At 36.1% G+C, this 21,372-nt stretch overlaps 1 protein-coding gene across 3 annotated transcripts in view; it reads right to left on the reverse strand.

Annotated features, from left to right (window-relative positions):
* Window positions 1-3,431: 3,431 nt before the first annotated feature.
* Window positions 3,432-21,372, reverse strand: part of LOC103180917 (protein bicaudal C homolog 1) — a 99,051-nt gene continuing 81,110 nt past the window's right edge. For all 3 annotated transcript variants that reach the window (XM_042336738.1, XM_042336739.1, XM_007897029.2), the window contains 11 exons: window positions 19,949-20,138; window positions 18,553-18,752; window positions 17,387-17,528; window positions 16,694-16,850; window positions 15,493-15,652; window positions 14,399-14,438; window positions 13,197-13,351; window positions 11,970-12,126; window positions 9,352-9,512; window positions 8,293-8,392; window positions 3,432-6,902 (listed from right to left, as the gene is read on the reverse strand). In XM_042336738.1, the coding sequence (XP_042192672.1) occupies window positions 6,772-6,902; window positions 8,293-8,392; window positions 9,352-9,512; window positions 11,970-12,126; window positions 13,197-13,351; window positions 14,399-14,438; window positions 15,493-15,652; window positions 16,694-16,850; window positions 17,387-17,528; window positions 18,553-18,752; window positions 19,949-20,138 (1,593 nt within the window). In that variant the 3' untranslated portion in view covers window positions 3,432-6,771. The remainder of the gene's footprint in view (window positions 6,903-8,292; window positions 8,393-9,351; window positions 9,513-11,969; window positions 12,127-13,196; window positions 13,352-14,398; window positions 14,439-15,492; window positions 15,653-16,693; window positions 16,851-17,386; window positions 17,529-18,552; window positions 18,753-19,948; window positions 20,139-21,372) is intronic.

Here is a 21,372-nt window from a genome sequence, read left to right on the forward strand (position 1 = left end):
GGAGCATTCCTGGGTTTTTAAAAAAAATTGTAGGAATTTACTATTGTCCCTGGATAATAGGTATCCAAAGTTTTTTTTAAAAAAAGAGCAGATTTTGAAACCCATACTCTGAATTGGGTGAAAATTATTACACTACTGTGGTGAGGGTATAATCAATAATAACAGCATGAGGCAGGAATTTAGGTAAAAATAGGAACCTAGTCTTGCTAACTGTCCTAGTCTTGCTATCATGCTTGGATGGAATTCTATCTATGGTTGAGGCAGACACAGAAATTGAATAGGTTAGTAAAATACATTGAGCTCAATTCCATATACAGTGAAGAAAAGAATAAAACAATGGTCAAACACTCACACTGAAGTTTCAAATAGTGACACCCCACTTAAATAAGTGATAGATTTCGGTGTTCTGTGGTTTCTTTAGGCCAGGCAATATTGAATTGTATCCTATTTGTTAATATTTAAATAAATAGGTTGCCACACATAAATGTGTTGCTTTATGATATTGTACATACTGTAGTACTAGGCCTTAGACATTTAGTCAACCTTTTTTGAAAGTGTAGCAATTGTGTGATGTTCTACTTATAACACTTATTAGTGTCAATACATCTATTTATTTATCAAAAATAATTATTCCTGCAATCGAATTAACTCCTTTGTTTTTCTTCTTTCAGTTTCCATCAAGGTGTTGATTTTGAGAAACCTATTGATGGAAAATCAGATTGTTCTGCAGGGCTTTAGATTTACAAGCAGGCCAGGAGAATTGAGCTTAATGATTTCAGGCTTGGGTTCTGTGACTTGAACTAGATTAAAATGACAACTTAATCGTAGTAGATCAATTTCAGACATATGAGTAACCATTGAATGGCATCAATGATATTCATTCTCCTTGCTAATTTCTTTTTTTTAAATACATGGTAATTAGCAGTTTTTAAGTGGTGTATCGTCACATGGGCTTGTTAAGAAATAAATTAAATTCCATATGTAGGAATAATACATTGACTATGAAAAAATGAGATGCCAATGAACTATACTTCCTGTTTTAAAATACTGATGATTCCCAGAAAATTCAAGGCAAGATAAAAACAGGGTTTTATTGCTCAAGTGATTTGCTAAAGTGATAATGTTTTTTCCAGTTCCAACTAAATGCTTTAAACCAGCTGAAAGTATTGCATGAGCCCACAAATTATCATTTTAAAAAATATATATAATTCTGATATAGTAGAGGTCATGAACCACCCACAGTGGTGCATTTGACACTTTGGATTAATGCCAATTACAGTTCAGTGAGTTCATAGACTAGCGATGCACTGCCTGCTAAATTAAGACACCTAATACTAGAAATTATTGAAATTACAAGTTCTAGCAAATATATGATGAGCTGTAGCTGTAGCAACGTCATCTGTTTTAATCAAATTTGTACTTTTTCCATTGTCGGTCTGACCAGATGGTTTACATAAATCATATTCTAATCCCACTGTCAGACATCAATGTGTAATTTACATGTTGAAGCTATTGTGCCAAACAGGAAAGGTCTAATTAGACTGGGCTGAAGATCAACGAGAAAGTAAATTAGAGTGTCGTTATACCTCATTGAAGCAGTTACCACTGGAATCACCTCGCATCCCTGGTTTGATGAAAAATATGTTACAACATTGGCCAAAATGCTGAAATTCTATCACAGATGAAGAAGGTCAGTCAAGTGTGAAAGGACAGGTAAGTCTATCTTCATATAAAATCCCCAAACTAAAGCAATCTGATCAGCAGCTCTTCAGAAGTGCAACTACAAGGTCAGCTCAAACTATTCTATTCCCAGACAGACTAACTGCAGGAAAGCAATCAAATCAATTTCTAATACCAGGCTTAACCAGTTAAGCTTTCGGTAGGAATGAGTTACAGATTGCACTTCTGTGACTAAGGTGAAGTTACTGATAATCACTGAGTCAGTTAAAGGAAAGCATCAATTGAGGATTAATATTATCAAATCCTTGCATTTGAAATAGCAAATAAAAGAAAAAAAGCTTAAACAATTTTTTAAACAGACACATACAAACACACAGGATTGTTAGAATATGGAATGCATCACAACAAACAAGCACTGAAGCTGAGTCCCTAAATAGCATTTAAAAACAAACTGGATAACTATGTGATAAAAAATTAATGTTAAAGGCTGTGGGAAAAGTGCACAAGAATGTACAGTAGATAGCTCCAGTGGGAAAGCAAACAACACCACAAAAAATGGGCCGAATGGCCTCCTTCTGTACTGTAAACTATTACTAAGTATAAAATAAAAATAAATAATATAATAATATTTGCATTCAACATCAGAAAACCAGTACTACACCTTTTCTTTGGAACGTCTGAAAAAATATACATTTTATAAATTGAAGATTGTTCCTAGAAACAGGCTGTTTTGTCCTTTTTTAATCCTTTTGGGCTAATTACTTCACATTTCAATTACAGTGAAGGATTTGCATTTCTTTTCTTTAAATTAGTCCCAGTATAGCTGCATGATGCTCATCTTTTACTTACCCTTTTCCAAAATATTCTGCATTTTTCCTGCCTATTAAGATAGGCACTCCATCCCGGAATCAGTCTTGTAATGTCCCATGGACAATGCTAGGTTTCGCAGAGCTGTTTATTTTAATTGATTGATGTGTTTCAAACACCTTTGACATATGTTTATTTTATATGCAACAGCTGTGATTGGAGAAGTACTGTACTTCACAAAAAAACAAGACAGATGTGCTTGTATCTAATTTTGTGAATACAATTGATAATAGGTCAAATATTTTCCACTGACTCGAACCCCTGAGTTTTGTCGGTGAGGTTCAAGGCCCACATTGAGAGTTAGAACTCATATAGTCTAAGCTGACACTCTAATGCAGTGCTGGCAGTGTGTTGCAGTGTTGTAAGTGCCATCCTTCGAATGAGATGTTAAACCAAGGCCGTGTCCGTCTGTTGAGATGGATGTTAAGGATTCCATTATCATAAAAGAGAAGGGAGTTTCAAAATTGGTCATTCGCTTCATGGCTGTTTTGTGGGACAGATTGCTGTGCGCAAATTGCCCACAACATACAAAATAACTGCAGTTTGCAGTAAATCCTGTCAAGCACTTTGGGACATCCTCCCGACATGAAGGCCATACAGCAAATGTAAGGGATATTATCATGTGATTAACATAACTAACACTCCTAATCCAAGGGTTGAAGACAGTAGCAAATCTTTTGTTACCAGTATAAATACTTTCAAAGCTACCAATAGGAGAGAATGAATACTCCAAAATTAGTCTTTTCTGAAGACATATAGTTTGTCTTTCTCGAATTCAATTACATATGGTATTTGATATTCTTTAGTTATTTACAGAAATAGCCAGATAGACACAATCTTTGGTGGCAATAATCAGACTAAAGAAACTCAGTAAAAGCAGGATATTATAATGTAAAGTGAAAAGATTTAAAATAAAATACATTTGAACAAATATAATTATCCCAAAGCGGTAGATACCCATCTCACCTACATTATGCAAAGTTAAAATATATTTCCTACAATTTCAACTATACTTTTATACAAATCAAATTAATAAAATTACATAACCTGGGCAAGAAATTGACCAATTAATTTTCTGAAAACACATTAGGGATATTGATTGCTTATTTACCAGATATTGGAATTGTAAAATAAACCTTTTTAAAATCTCACTGTCAACACATTTTTCTTTATCTAAAACTTTATTGCTTGGCTATTCAATAGTCACAAGATAATATTCACTGCTTACACAATATAAGCTATGCAATAAGATGTCAAACAAAGGTGTTTTTCATAGCCAAAGTCTCAGGCGACTCTTCAGAGTCAAGGGAGGAAATCTGGCGTCATGGGTTTCCCCCAAAACAAAAGGTACTTTTAAAGCTTTGCAGAGGTACAATATATTGGGTACATTTACATAATAGACTATAGAGGAAGTTTTATAAAATTATTTTTAATGTAACATAAAACTGCATTGAATATTCCCTTTGTTAAAGTTTATCCACAGTAATATTTTTCTCTGAAGGTCATAAAAGGTAGAAACCTCCACACTGAAAATAGACATCTGTGCTTTATTTACAGATAAATGACCACTGAAGGCACTGAATTATAGTGCCTTATTGGTACTGAATTATAGGTAACCTTCAGTTTTGGTCGATGACAAAACTGCTCTGTGCATATTTTAGGTCATCATCATTTGTTACCATTATGGCTAGTATAAACATGATTAGTCTGGTACCCCCTTACACTGCAGCAAGGAACTGAGTGTTCTTCCAGTGTTTTGTACAAAATATTGTTTCAGTTTAGTTCTATTATTTGAACATCCTTCACTTTGGTATACATCTATAGATGTTTTTAGAGAATTTAACTTTAAAGAGGGGCTAACAACAATGGATTTCCTCTTGGTTGCTAATAATTATGGGGAAAATATAATCGCAAACCACATTTAATAAGTGACACAATAATCTCTTCCCTTTGAATGTGCAAATCTCTTTTTGATTAAGCCAACAATTATTTACTATACCAACCAATTGTATAGGTGTCAACGAAGTGGTAAACAATATGTAGCAAGACATATTCTTTACATGTCTAACTTTGCTCAAGCTATCAAGAAGGCGATCACCAAAAACCAGTTTACTCAGCACTATTCATAGTGGTTTAACGGCTACAAACAAAGTGTATACCTTTTGTGCAAATATAATACAGACACTTCATATCTCTCCCTGTATAAAATGTCCTAAATAATAGGACAATTCAGATGTGGAAATCTAGATAATTGGATAGCAGAAAAGGTAGGCACTTTGAGATTTCCTTCAAATCAATGACAAATCTTCATAAATCCATCATAAAAACAACATAAAATATACAACGTGTAATTTTAATTCTTCATGCTTTTCTGGACTGTATAACGTTGCCAGTTAAAGCATAAGTGGGTACAAATGTCAGTGCAAAAACACTAGGAAATAAACTCCCAGTTACACAGAGAGAGAACAGAAGAAAAGTCGTAACAGACAACTTACATAACCTACTAATGTTTGTAGAAACTTGTCCTTATGGAACGATTTACTTCACTTGAGAGTTCTGCAAATAATTTTGCTAAAGTAAAGAAAAATAAATCTGGTGTTGTTCGTCAAGCAAGCAAGCAAGTGGCTCAATTGCAGAAGTGATGGACTTCCATGCCTCAGATGTGGGAGCTGTATCTTTTCTCAACCAGGCTGTTAGATAATCTGCCACACAGATGCAGGGCAATATCTTGGCTTGAGGAAAGAGAAAAGAACGGACGAACCATCATTCACTTAACTATCTTGAATAGCACCTTTCACGAGCTAACTCCATAGCATCAGTAATGGCAGTTATGCTTCAGTGTGCAACCCAGAGTGTTCACTCTCCAAGCTGAAGGACACTGTAGATGGTAGTAAGCAGCAAAGAAACATTTACAAATAAAAAACACCTCATAAAGCAACCATCACAACTTTTATAGTTCACTGTCACACAGGTTTCCAGCAAAACATATGTGCAGGATATTTAAGTCATCTGTTTCAGTTTCCTACTTTTTCCACTGTCAAGTACACCCACATACCTATATATTGTTTTTCAGTTTAATTTTGCAATTTAGGAAAATGAGGATACAAGTTTTGCCAATGTTTGCTTGTACTACTATTATTTTTGCTCTATTTAAGACGTAAAACTTGCACAGGAAGGTCTCTTAAAGCAGACATTCATCACAGGTTTTCACATTACATTGTAGAGGTGTGTTAGAATAAAAACTGGTACCATGCCCAACTAATACCCATCGGTAATATTAAGCTATTGAGATGCTGCAGCACACTGTACTTATAGGGCGAGTCATTAGAAATATTAAGAGTTGTTGTACAGGAAATTGTTGGTATTGCCGTTATACACATCAAACGTAGAAACTTAATGGTTTTGTGAGATTGTACAGAAAACTAGTATTTTCACTACAGTAAATGTGCTTAAGATGGCAGTAAAACACAAGAGGACTTTAGTCAGTCACTCAAAACAAGTACTATTTCAGTATTTTGTGGTGGGGCAAGAATAGAATGCCTGCTTGGTTGTCAGATGATTGATGAACCAAGCTTTACTGTATAATAATTAGCATCATAGTACACCACTATAAAGACATAATTTTGCTCAAGTACCTGCAGATGATTATTTCATTTCCTTGGTGCTGCGAATAAAATAGGTCTTTTTTATATGAAGACCAGAGAAAAATGCATTTCCACAGGTCTAGAAAACCAGGACATGTAAAGTGCAGAGGAAATTACATTTAAATCTCTCTACTCAGCAGTACAATGCATTTTACCATCTCGTTCTAAACTATACATACAATGCACTTTGGCTAGTGGTTCATTTTAAATTTCTATGGTGGAATCTAAAAATTCAGTGCATAATTTAACTTTGTTGTTATCTAATAAATAATATTGAGCAAGAAAGCTAGTCTTAAAGATCTTATTGTTCTCTGATCTGCATATAGTTAAGTAGTACCATATTTGGTGATACGGCAAAAGATAACCATGGAATGAATACACATTGATAGGTCAATGTCTCCTTTTTTGGCACAACGGCTTGTGCAAAATAAAACAGGCTTTGGTCCTTGGATTCAAAACTCCTAACCACCGAGGTCTGTGCAGTAAATGCTCTCCGCAGGGTAATATTGCATTAGAGTTTGTATCATTTTTGCCAGATGACTCTTGCAATAATTGCAAACACACAACTTCCAGCTTCCTGCTACCAACGGCCACTTATACTGGCAATGTCACTGTGGTACTGCCGTGGTAACCTGCCGCTTGCCCCGCCTTCCAGAAATGTTGAGCGAATGGTTGGTGGGTCAAACAGCTTGCAGCAATTTTTGTTCAATTCTGGAGGGGCAGAATGCAGAGTGTTTAGTTATTTTAGGCAGGTTGTGAAACACATTAATTGTTATTAGCAGTAGAAACCTGGTAAAACAGTATTACAAGACAACACCTGGTCAAACGTTTTAAGCTCTGAACGTTTTGACAGTATTCTTATACAGCCCTGATGCAATCACAAAATAGCCGCTCAATACAGTGGAGCAAAGTAAAAAGAGACATCAATGGCCCCCAATAAGAATGTTACTTACATAATAATATAAATTATTGATATTATATAAATAATAATAATAGCACTTGATATAGCGCCTTAACAAAATGTTTCACGGGATTTCCGATAATGTGCAGTGTCTGTATTTGCAGGCAGACTTAGCCGCCAATAGTATAAGACATTTGAATGATTTGCCCGAGAATAGATAAAAGATTCTTGACAGAGGTGGGTGAGGGTAAATTTTTTTTAATAAAGGAAAACCATTTGTTTTCTATTTATTGACATGAATCTAAGCAATGCGGCAACTGTAATTCAGGACTGCTGATTATATTCATTTTATGTCTATCCTCGAGAGGATGGGGGGTGGGGGATAAGTGTTTTTTTCTTTTGAGCTGGCTCCAAGGTAACGTGCTTGACAACAAAATGTTAGAATCATGTCAATTCTCTTTGCTGGTCTACGTAGTCTGGCTCCTGCCAGGTCCACAGTACTCCAAAACACTGCCAATGACAGATCAGCCAGCCTGGCATGTTGGAAGGATATGGAAGGGCAGACAGGTCATTGGGGTCAAGTATTGTTTCCAAAGCTCTAACGGGTAGAATGGTCCTCGCTGGACAAGCAGTGCTCTCAGTGGCAAGCTATGTGGTTTTAGCTGGTTAAACTCTAGCACTTGGTCTTGATGTGACCAACTGCTGGAGCTGTACACACACTCTGGGACTCTCGCCAACCTGCACCTAACACTACAGAATTAGGTAAGCAAGGTGAGTCGCTCCAGGGAGAGAGTGTGCATTCCATTCCGACCACGAATATATTTCAGTGGTAAGGTGGCACGGCACGCACTTGTGGAACTCTCAGTCTGGTATGGATTCTCTTAAGCACAGTGATGGGTTTCCACATGTGTCAGACATCTGGCTGACCAAAAAGAAAAACAAACACCTGAAAAGCATGCTGTTACTTCCTTTCAATGCTGAATGTATTACAGCTGGAAGCAACACCCTTCGGTTCTCAATTAGGCATCTTTCACAACAAAATAGAAAGAAATGATGATGCACTTAACAAAGGTTTTGTATTTTTTTTAAAATCTGAATAATCTTAAATATTTAGAAAGTTGTAAAGATTGGTCTCTCCATTCTCTTTTAGGGGAATTCACTTTCACATTTTGAGAGCTGCAAACGAGATGAAACACCCACCAGAAATTGCAAGCATCATTTTCCTTCTGGCACCAAACGTGGTAATGCCAAGTTCTTTCAAGTCCTGATCTGTGAGTGTGAGAAACGTCTGGAGATCAATCTGAAAAGAGTCAGTAGGAGAGTAAATAACTAATTAGTCATTACATTGGGGCACAATGCTCCCAATGCTTTAGAGTTGACAATCCTTTCATTTGATATAGCTCCTAGAAGACTAGTTTAACAGCACTGGTGTAGCTCCTATATTTGGCTCCTAAAACATCGACACCAATATAACATCAATTTGCTGTGCTCAATTTGGCTACCACATTTGTCTACAAAATAGTTGCTACACTTCACAATATATCCTGTGAAATGCTTTGAGATGTCCTTCTGAAGTGAATGGCAAAGATAACAAAGAAATGCAAGCAAGCAAGAACGTATATTTTGTCATTTCTCTTCCAAAATTCACAGAACTATACAATAAGGATAGGAACTGCTTACAGTGTGATTTTATCTGTTTGTGCGGATTTATGTTTTCAATTTAAAGCTTTATCCAGAATATCTTTTACAACATCTTTAGGAAGGATGTCAGGGCCTTGGAGTGGGTGCAAATGAGATTTACTAGAAATGATACCAGGGATGAGCGACTTTGGTTATGTGGAGAGATGAGAGAGAGGTTTTGATAAGAGTAAATAGGGAGAAACTGTTTCCTCTGGTGGGTGGGTCGGTAACCAGAGGACATAGATTCAAGGTAATTGCCAAAAGAAACAAATGGGAGGAGACAGTATTTTACCCAGAGAGTTGTTACGATCTGGAATGCACTGCCTGAAAGGGTGGTGGAAGAAGATTCGATAATAGTTTTCAAAGGGGAATTGGATTTGTACTTGAAAACAAAAAATTGCAGGCCTATGGGGTAAGAGCGGGGGAGCGGACTAGTTGGATAGCTCTTTCAAAGAGCCGGCACAGGCATGATGGGCCGAATGTTCTCCTTCTGTGCAATTAGATTCTATGATTCTGTGATATATAGAAGTCAGAATAAATTGCAAATGTTATCAGCTGATTAAATGTCCTTGGACTAACCTCTTGTTGTTGGAAAACATCAGTGTATTTGCCCAAACCAAGCTTGCTAAAGAGCTCAGGCAGATCATCACATTTAAAAGAGCTGTTCAGGTTGCACCCATTACCACCAGTCAGTGATAAGATGCAGTCCATGTAATTACTGCTACTCAGATAATGTTCAGCTGGGGAGGGAAAACCAAGAATATATTATTTTTTTACCTCATTAAAGTCCACATCCTTTAGTTGCTAAACTCTGTCCAGTAGAAGTAAACTACAATGTTACAATGCTAAAATTGTACAGATACAGTTCAACACAAGACCATTAACCCAAGACCCCATCTGTCTGTTCAGGTGGATGTTGAAGATGCCATAGCACTATTCGAAAAGAGAAGGGAGTTTTTCCTGGTATCCTGGCCAATAATCTCCCAAATAAATAATTGGTCATTCACCCCATGATTGTTTGTGGGAAATTGCTGTGCATAATGTTGGCTGTCATGTTTGCCCACAAAACACACAGTAACTCCATTTTACAGTATATTCTGTGAAACACTTTAGGATGTCCTCCTGATGTGAAAGACGGAAAACCAAATGTAAGGATTATTATTGATTATTATTTTTTCAGTAACTGAAAGTGCATAACACCAACCAATAGCTTAGGTGCAATTGATATCTGGAGCTGAATTCCCTTTTGTCATTGACAACCATTCAGGAATTTGGTGAGTAATCACTGTAATTCAGACCTCAATCAATGGCAGAGCATGTGATGTCATTATGTGTACAAGATAATGATTCCAAAGGTACTGCAGACGTCCAAGTCTTTGCTGAAGCTGAACCTGCAGTTAACTAACCAAAGCAAAATGGGAAGAAAGCAAAGTCATTCAAGAACAAGTGCCAGCCTTGTTTGTGATTCTCTTTTGCAGGTTAGTTACTCCCTGTTGAACACAATGTAAATCTTGGGAACCATCAGAATTTTAAACAAGCATTTGTTATGTCATTGCTGGAACCAAATCCTGAAGTGAGCCACTATTTGTTAAACTAAATCTTGCGGTGGTGCAAAGAGCACCTAGTTTGTGTCCACTTGGCTGTGGCTGTATGTAGCAATGCATGCATCAACTAAACCATAACCATTATCAAACTGGTCTTAATTCAATGACACACTGAGCAGCTTTCCTGCTTTGTCTGTCCTAACCCACCATTGTCAGACTCTTACACTAGCACAAACATCTTCAATTGTTGATTCATTTTAACAAAGTTCAAATTTGCTAAGAAAAAACATGCTTTCACTGAGAGTGCATATTTCCATGGTTACGAAACAATCCGAGAGCTGACACAGTGAAGAATTGTATCTAAGCCAGGCACTTTTAAAATGGAATCTATCATGTATCTTATTAATAGAGACAAATATATTAGTCGGTATTGAGTCACTTCACTGACAATCTATTCATTGCAAATATATTTAAGCAACTCTGAGAAGTGAAGTTAACATGAATTAGGGAAAATCCCATGGAGAAAACTTGCTTGTTTTTACTGGAATTACTCTTAATGGAGAATTCCTTTTCTACAGCATAAAAAATACTCCTGCAAAAAGGTATCAGTGGTCATTGATATACTGAGGTAGATTACATTACATGTAAGTGACAAACATAAGATGACTCAAGATGTTATAAACGGGATAAGATTTCCCTTGCTCCAGTTTTTCATTGCAGATCCACAAAAATCTCAGGGAAAAAGTACTATACTTAAGTTCAACTAAAAACAGGAAATTATAGTTTAGCATATTTTACTGTGGTAAATATTTTAGCATGAATCCAAGTGGAATAAAGAATTCAGGTTGTTTTAATCTACTCAAGATCCCACATTCCAACATGCAACATGTTGAAACAAGTAATTTGATCACTAGAAGGGGCATAAAATTGAACAGTTATGTAAGTACTGAACTGGTTCTAGGAATGTGAATTTTTATGAGTGCCAATGCTAACTCTCTTGATTAATCATAACACAGTGGAGTCCTGTAACCAGCATTATAATAAGGCACAATGGTTGCTCAATGCCTCTGCAATCTGTGCACATGTGCACAAAAAGCCAGCATGCTTCAAAACACTGTCAGGCTTTTTGTGCGCTAAACAAATGACTGAATTCCAGGTCACTGGGTCACTGCAGCCATCACATCCTGAGTGCTTCGCATCCTCAGCAGACAGGAAATTACATTGGAGGCAACTTGGACACCCAGAAGACAAACTTTTTTTAATTTGCCTGATTTGTGGGTCATCACCAACAGAAATGACATCAGCAGCGATGTTGGGGTTTACACCATTATAAGTGAATCTGTGTTATAATGAAGTGTTTTCTAATGGGGTTCAACTGTATTCCTGTAAAATATTTTACTTTTGGAATTTTCATGTTATCCAATATCTCCAGTGCTATTCAATCAATTTTTAATTGGAGCTGTATATACCAACAAACATTTTAGTCACAACAATCCTCACTTTGCTAAAGAAAAACAAGAACTGAATAGGAGAGATAAAGAGTTAAAAACCAAATCATAAATATAAAAAGCAGATTTATCAATTTCCCCTTGAAATCACAGCAAATATCAAAGGAAATTCTTAGGTTGTGATCATAATTCCAGAAATGCTTACATGATTTAGTTTTTCTTTTAGGGCTGGTGATGGACGTTGTGAATTCACTATGAGGGCCCGAGCCTGAGCCATTTCGATCTCTCCAGTTCTCAGAATCACTGCCACTGCCTAGACATTCCCGGCTGTTTGACCGCGATAACGACAAGGGTGATGATGACTGCAGAGAAATATCAACATTAAATAGAATAAATGTCCCTTTATTTTCCGATGGGGGAGAGTGAGTATCTAAATTGTGCTAAGCTCTTAAGTGCATGACCTTTATGAATCAACTATTGTCATTCAAGCATCCGCCTTAGCCTTCACCCCCCTTTCTAACCCACATACACACAAACACGAAGGCTTTTGTAAGTTTTATCTCCAATTCTGATCACACTTCAGAAGACAAGCTCACTCATTAAACCTTACCATAGTCATTTGTTGTCTATTTTTGTTTTAAATCCAACCAAAAAATCATTTTTTCAAAATGAGCCACTCTTCAATCCACTGGTTTTAAACCTATTCAAGAAGCCTCTTGAGTCCAGTGCAGAACACTGACCTCTGAAATTGTCCTCCATGATAAAAGAATTAGAATTGATATTTAGGGAGGCTGAAAGGGTATTGAGTAAATTTGACCTTTTACTGCTTTTAAATGTATTATGCATAAACCAACTTTCAAATGAATCATTATTACAAACAAGTATTCCCATTAAACCATATCAGTGTGCAGTGAATTGGAAGTGAATGCATTTGCTATCCTCAAAAACAACTTTAAGATAGAAATTTATAAAGAAATCTGGTAACAGCCCATATAAAGAGAGTAATTGATAACATGTGTTTGGGTTACTGCCCAGAGTAGAGCATTCATCATTCTTTCCTGGATTTAGACATTGTTTACATAGTGAGAACCTTATTGTATGGAACTACATAATAATATTTAGAATTCAGCACTTCTCGTTTTGAGTATTCAGTCAGACATTATTGCCAAGTAAAACATAAAATATGATATAGATACAGCACTACTTTCAAAATAAAAGCATCGTTACTTTTGGCCTGTTGTCAAACTTTATTTTCCTGATAAATTTTTAGTCCTACTAAAAAGCAATTGCATCTTGGTTTGTATTTAACATTAGGATGTGACAATATTTTGCACTTGGGAGGCTGAATATTGATCCCCAAACCAAAAGTTATAGTCAGTGGCTGTCAAACAGACTCCATTCGGAAAGTTCTGAAAATAATTTTTTTTATTACCTCGTATGTTGTTGGCATGGTTGGTTTGTAGGACACATGGTTTGCACGTCTAAGCTCCTTGATTGTTTCTGCAGGCATCGATTTGGAGAAACCAAGTCCACTCCACGTATTAGTTGGCGTCCTTACTTCAGTTACCACGGGCTTCTTCAACATAGCTTCAAGAAGCACAAAGAAGACAGTTTAATATCCCTAAAAATTAGATTTCACAGTTTATTAATTTTTCAGTTTTCATTCTTAGGGACTGGAGAACAACATATACCTTAAAGGCGAAAAGTTCAAATGGACAGATTATGTGTCCCGAGTCTCAGCATGGCAATGTCTCATTGCCAATTCAATCCACACTAAATATCTTTCAGTGGTAACTTTTATGGATTTGCTGCTGTGACCAATTTATTCACTTAATTATAAAATTGGAATTGCTCGAGAACAATAAAAATCCCAAATCACACCCTTGCAATGCATGAAGTAGCTGCACACAATGAAATTAAATTGTAAACCTCCTCATTTGATTTTATCTTCCTCATTATTATTTAGTGTGAAATTCTCAAGGACATTTCTAACATCAGACGGGGGAAACAATGGCAAAATGTAATTGTAGTTAAAACATCTTTCTGTCCAGTACTTCTGGCTGTGTGTTAAGTAATGGTACAGCTAACGTCTGCCTTCTCAATTTACATTGAGCCATCATTTGTAATGGGGCTTTTAAACATTCCACTATTTCTACAGAAACTCATCCTTCTTCATCTCTCTCAACACTTACGGCTCTTTCTACCACTTCACGATATGTGCCTCCAAAACGTTTAGTACCCTATTAAACACTGCATTCAGGCATCTATTTAACATAATTAATTCATTTTAATAGCCTTGGCATATGACTCAAGATGTCAGGAATGTTTTTGGCCCCTTACCATCCAACTGAATTAAGTGTTGGTCATTGCTAGGGATTAATGAAAACAATTAATAATTTTAGATGCCAATTAGAGTTCAGTACATTCTGTACCAAATTTTAAAATGTGTTGCTTGAAGACAACGTTTTATATTTACACTTAAAGGCAATTCATCATTCACAGATGGTATATTTGAGCCACACTCAGCGGCCTTGACAAAACTCATAGCAACTACTAGGCTATAACTTGGAAGAATCATTTTCTTCAGCTGTTGACAAATAGTAATAGGTCAGAGATCACTGTTGCAGCACATACCTTTGGTTGCTAACAGCTTCTTCTGTTCATAGTCAAAAGCCTGAGAATAAAAAGGAGACATAATGGTTTAACAACCGTATACAATAAAATGGCATTGAACATAAAATGTCTCTGAAAAACATCTCAACTACAGTCCATAGTTTTGCTAACAGTGCAAACTAGGCACAGCTAAATGAGATGATTTAAAACAGTGACTGATAAAATTAGAATATTCATTGAATGCTGGTTAATTAGAAATGCAAAATACAGATTGACTTACTTTGGAAGTCGTTCACATCACCTGAATCAATGCCAGCTTGGTAACCACACTGAGCAGCAGAAATATTATGGAAGCTTAAGAATTATCTTTAAATACAGGCAATTTGCTTATATTCATGACAGGCTTTTTCAGATTAATGGAGGTGTGCGGTTGTCAACTTGATATCATCAGCAACGCAGTCGGCAACATTAAGATTCCAGCACTTAACAAACTGTCAGGTAAAATAAAAATCTAGCTTAGTCTTAAAAGTTTAGTACCTGGGCTGATGACTTGCAGTCAATGCTGGCTACTGAATCTTATCTTTACAAAAACATGTGCCGGTGGCATTAACTTTGCTTCAAGTCAGCATTTGCAGTTTGGGCTTCAAAAAGATTCCTCTAAACTAGTAAGAAACTTTCTTCTGGTTGATGTAAGTTCAAAAACAAATTGGTCACTAACATCTTTTAAAGTGTCAGGCCTTTGAAGGAGATGGGTTCTTTTGCAGAGCATCTTATGGACGACACAAGTTCCTGGAACATGGCTTGTTCTGCCACAACCACCACTTGTAGTCAAAGCTAAACTGGGGAAGATGGAGCAATGCAAAGCTCCGAACACTGTCTGCTATAGTATCATGGCAGATTTGTAAAATGTGAATGCAGTTCACGTCAATCTGTTTACTCTGAGGAACAGTCATACGAGGTAGTCAAGCACAATATTGTTACGAATATTATTACCGACTGTTATGGATAATATATCCACTATATTATTTCAAAGATGAATAAATATAAATTGATATCATATAACAGACAGTTCTCTTTGTTTCCTGCATCAAAGGTCATTCAAGGGTTTTGACTACCTGGATGTTTGCATATGTTGACTGTGGAGTCAGTCGTAGTCGCTCAGAGTTCTGTTGAGCTGCTCTCTCTGCTGCTCGCTCACTGCCGGGAGCCCTCTTGTCAGTGGCTGTGCCCTCTGTAGGATTGGATTCAGAATCTGAAAGTAGGCAATCTGAGGTGCTGCAAAGAAATGCACATCCCGATTTTAGCGTGCAAAAATAGATTTTCCATTTTGTTTTGCTTTTTGCATGGAGGAACGGAAAAATCCAATAAAAATGACAAGGATTTATGTATTTCAATTCTCTGTAATAAAATCCACAGGAATGTTTGACGAAGGTCGATTACGTGAGAAGGGGAGAGTGAACAAAGTTATCCAGCTTTATCACTGTAGTCCTAACACAGTGAGATAATTTATTTCTAGCCCAAAATTGTCAATATTTTCAAAACTTAAAAGAGTGTTTCTCAGTCGCTTTCCCCAATACTGAATGTATGCTGTCATGTCAGAGGAATATGAGCAGGATCGAACTGAGAGCAATCAAATCAAGAGCTTATTAATAGCAACTGTTAAACATCCTCTGATACTGCTCTGGATTTGACTGCTCAGCAAATGGCTGCAATAAGTAAAATTCCGCATTCAAAATTCTTTAAAATCTATTAAAAAGGTGTTACATTTGGAGATATAAAACAAGATGATGCATTGTGCAATTGTATTAATATCATTTGAGGCTAACAATCTCTTGCCATTCAAGTTTATTTGGCTGTCTGCACAGTATTAGTCACAAAATAAATCAATCCCTGAATTATGTTGCAATTCACATGCTGAATGAACGTGAAAAAATACAGTACATATTTGTTTGATATTTGTGATTGTGAGATGATTTGTTCTGGATCTCAGCTCTCACTATCACTAACACCAAGAAATGTATTTGTTCCACTAGATAATTGAGTGAATTGATACAGTTTCTGCTCAATAATGGCCCTTCAAAGGTTCCTGACAGCCCAATAAAGCTAAAGGAAAAACATATACACTATTAGAGAAATGGTGTATTCAACTCTTTAAAATAACATTCAAAATAGAGCTCTTTTCAGGAATATTTAAAAGGAGATCTGCATTCATACTTCACAACACAGTATAGAACTTTCCATCAATCTCAGTAAGAGCAAGTCTGTTCTAAATCATTCTACCTCTACAAGCTCTGTGACTAGGTACAAGGAACTTACTGCAGGTGGGTATTCTTTGTGCCCTGTAGCAATTCTAACGTCTGTCGTTTGGCAACAGATGAGGATGAACTATTAAGCATTTGCTTCAGTTCATTACTATTGGCTGAATGCGAAGGGCTCCTGGGCATGCCCACTTCCACAAAGGCATCATTGGAACCTAGAAAAACATTGTCAGAAATGTCATGTTAAGCTCAACATATAAAAAATGTTAGCGCCTGCACCAAGGTCACTGAATTAAAAAAGTTCAGATAAAATGCTTAGAAACGATCTTCTGGCTCGGAGGCGAGAGTATGTGCGATCGAGACAGGTTGACACAAAACACACAGACACTGCACTTTATAGTATATCCTGTGAAGAGCTTTGAGACGTCTCGATGTCGTGATAAGGCGCTATATCAAATTCAAAGCTTATTATTATAAGTTTGCTGGATGATATCATATCTGATACAAACCAAAAATTGCACAGTTTTGTTGTTAATTTAAATTAAGAATCAAGTAATCAGCTTCTGCATAGTATTGTCACTATAACAATGGTTGAATTATAATTTTTCATTTATCATTTATGATATTGGACAAAAAGACTATTTTAAGCCACAAATTAATTTCAAATTCTAAAGTAATGGAGTAAATCAGTTTTTAGTGAGATCTTGTCAGATCTTCTGATTACCTATTTGGCTCTGATTTTGTCTTTTACCTTCAGCTGAGCTGGATTTGTTGTTCAGCTGCTCCTGTGTGCTGATAGCAGCATTGTCTCGGGGGTCATCAGAGTGGTTAGAACTCAACACAGTATCTGCGAGAGATGGAGTCGATATTCTAGTATAAACAGCACTTGAGGGCTGCAGAAACAAAATACATTTCAATGTTTCACCCACAAGCACTAGACACTGACCTTGCAGTTATCCTTGACTGATAGTAGTTCATACACATAGTAATGCCCCTTATAATAGGAAAATCTAATCAACTGCAATCAAGAGAAACACACTTTCTAACCTGTGCCAAGGATAACCTATTGATAATGCTTATATAAGCAAAATGTATTTTTTTCTACAATGTGTTTCTTCTTGCGATTAACCTGGATAATCTTGTGTGTCACCAGTATTCATGAGATAACAAATCCACCAGCAGATTATATTTAATCCACTACAAGGAGATCTATTGCTGATATTGTCGAAATGATGGTTTCCCTACACTATAAACAATGGAATTTTCCCTTTAGAATTTTGACCCTGGCTCAGACCATTTTAGTTTTTTCATTTCACTACATTACTGCACACATTATAATAAATGATTAACTCGTGATTTTTAAATTAACATTTTTGCATCAAAAATAGAATAAAACATTTATGTTAAGTCTCAGAAAACTAATAAGCTATCTTCTTTGGATATATCTCATTCCAGATATTCTTTGGACATATCTCATTTGGGTGAAATAACACAGGGCTGATAATGTCAATAAAAATATGTTCACTGGATTCAGCAGAGCAAACTATAATAACCTTAAAGGAAAGTAACTATTACAGATATTGTCTGAAAGAAAAGGTAGATAAATTGTCAGCTTAAAAGTTGTTTGAATACAAGGCAAAACTGTCCTTTTTCTTAAAACATTCCATCAAAAAGATCAAATATAAAAGCAAAAATAATGTTCATCTCACAGCAATTCTCGAAGCCAAAACGTTTCTATTAATCCCTGATGTGAGATCTTTAAAAAGATTTTCTTATGTTGAATAATTCCCAATGAGCTGTACACAGCCTGTTCATGAGGAATGTGGCTGTTATTTTAAATCATCCAGCATGACCCAAACTGTGGCATTCGGTCCGTTCCTATCATGAAACCGCTAGCTCCGCATACATTCCTTTTACCTTGACGTGGCCATTGAGGCAGGATGTCGGAATCTTGTTGCTCTCTGGTGTTAAAGTGCTGATCTGAATATCCATTGGTGCCAGGCCAGGGGGCGGAGATGGTGTGTTCTGGCCATAGCCATGCAAACTTGACAGTAGGATGTTAGTTAAAGTTGCCTGTGTTGCAGGTGGGATCATAAGGGGTGATACTGTGGAGAAGCCTGTAAATTTAATAAGTTATTTACAATTTAATTTTATGCCAGTTTTTTTTTAAATGAGTGATTCCGTTCTCTTTGGCAACTGCACAAATTACTAGCAATAAACATTTATATAAAAAATTACAATTATTTTTAAAATAAAAATAGTAGATTTCAGTTACAAAAAACACAAATCCAACACAAAGATAGCATTGATAAATAACATGTTATCCAAACTGACTAAATTCGTATAATGATAGCTTTCTGTTTCTGTGACAGCCTTGTACCTAACACATATTTTTTAAAAAAATCAATTCCCTCCTGGGTACTGATGTGCATCCATGAGGAAATGAATTAACATTTCATCCAGCTAAGAAAGGAATAACAATTTTGTGTATGAATGACCGAATATCTGCAGCCACCAAGGGAAATGAAACAGTCGCCTTCCCCTCACTGCAACATTTAAAACACTTATTTTTAGTCAAATTCCTGCTGCACAGTTGCTGGACTCTTGTTTTGAACACAATAGCTGTTTCTGGGTACTTTTGCAGTATGTAACATTTATTTCGATCCTGAAGCTACGGTATTTTTACTTGTGCACAAATCCAGGAGACCGTTACTGTGAGAGTCCAGGTTTCACACACCACATAACCATAAGTCAGTCAGTCAGTCAGTCAGTCAATGAGCGAGCGAGCGAGTGTGTGTGTGTGTGTGTGAATTTCAATCAGATTCCAAATGTAGTTTTGTCTTCATGCCCAGTGCATGGGAGTGCAGCACATTCTTCCCTTGGACATAGATATAACATTTTCATACACATACTTTTTTAATTAAAATAAGGATCAGTGGGTTTGGCTTGATTTCGTTAAAAGCTTGTGGTTTAGATGAGTTACTCTTTGGATTAATCGGATTTGGAATTAATCTTTGAAATATCCTGAAAGATTCTATTTTAGCAAATAACAGATATTTTTTTAAAGATCAGCAAGCAGAGAAGCTTTAAATAATTATTTAGCACAAATAATGTGATTTGCTTTCAAATGCACTGTTGTGACAGTGTTGTTTAAAATATGGATATCGTGAACACAGAAGGGTCATATTATGACGTTTGGAAATCTTCCATTTGTATATTAATTCTGTAGAGTTTGAAGGATTGGAACAAAACAATCAGCCAATGAAATAAACCTTATTGTAGAAATGCTGCAAGATGTACAGGATCTTCCTACCTAGTCCAGTTAGGCCAAGTCCAGCTGAAGCCAGGATATCAAGTCCATGACACGACAGTCCAATGGGGCAGGTAACTGCAGACGGTGCATTTGTTGTGAGAGTAACACCACTAGTTTCCAAGCCAAGCAGACACTTTCTTGCTTCATACATATTTAATGCATTTCTTTCAACACTTTTCACAATCACTGACTGACAGAAAAGAGAGAAATGTTTAGGTCTTAGAATCATAGCATGCTTACAGCACAAAAGAAGGTCCTTCAACTCAAGCCTCTGCTGTGGCTTGCTCCTATTACAACAACAACAACAAAATTACATTTGTATAGCGCCTTTCATGTCGAGAGGACATCCCAAGGCGCCACTATAATCCCAATCACCTGGTCTTATCTATTGGCTCTTAATATTAATTTTCCTCATGTATTTGTCTGATGTTCTATTAAATTTAACTGATGGTTTCCATTGGTTAGTTTTTGACATAGATAAACAAGGAACACTAAAGAAGGAGCATGCTTTTCTTTATATATAATTAGGTTTCACTGCAACAAAGCAGTAGGTTATGAATTCACATGTGCTAATCTTTAAGTGGCTGCTCCCAATCTCAGCAAGCCTGATGAAGGAAGTAACATGGATCCATTGAAACCTTTCTGCAATAATTCAGCATTTCAAAATTGTTCAGAAGGCATTTTTCAATTGATTGCACTGTTGGAGTAAATTATATCTACAATAATATTTTACTTTTGAGACAGAAATGTCTTACAAACAAACTGAAATTGTCAGACAGGCTTTGCTTTACAGCAAATGGGGAAAAAAAACTTTCAAGTGAACCTTTAGAATAGCTTATTGGCGTTCAGGGCATGAACCATCATGTACAGATAACAAACCTAACACAATTGTCCATATATAACAGATAATTGCATTTAATTCTGTAGCAGTTTGAAAATGCAAGCATAATGTCAGACTTGAAGATCTTATTGAATTTAGAATAGAAAAATAAAATTTCTAGCTTTGCAACCTGATTGGTAAAGTAATTCTACCAGCTACGTTTGATATTCTAATAATATTACGTGAACTAACAACAGACAACAAAATATACATTGGCTCTGTACCGACTGAGAGGAATGGTTTGCATCTGAAACAAGCTTGCGGTAAGTGAACCAAGTACACAGATTAGGATCATTTAGCTAGTATTACTACACAGCTGTGTAGATATAAATCTCTGCTGCTCATAGTTTCAATTATAAATCAAAGATATACATTTGGTAAGCAGTTAAATTCACTTCTATATCATTCTAAAACTGAACCACATTATTGCAAAACTACAAATTTGCTTGTCCTTCAATTGCAAAATTAATTCTGTCAGAAGAAAAATAGCTGTTTTGTCATCTAAATCTCATTTACATTTCCAAATATCTACAATAATACAAGA

This window comes from Callorhinchus milii, unplaced genomic scaffold (genome assembly GCF_018977255.1).
Source record: "Callorhinchus milii isolate IMCB2004 unplaced genomic scaffold, IMCB_Cmil_1.0 Scaffold7, whole genome shotgun sequence".
NCBI lineage: Eukaryota > Metazoa > Chordata > Chondrichthyes > Chimaeriformes > Callorhinchidae > Callorhinchus > Callorhinchus milii.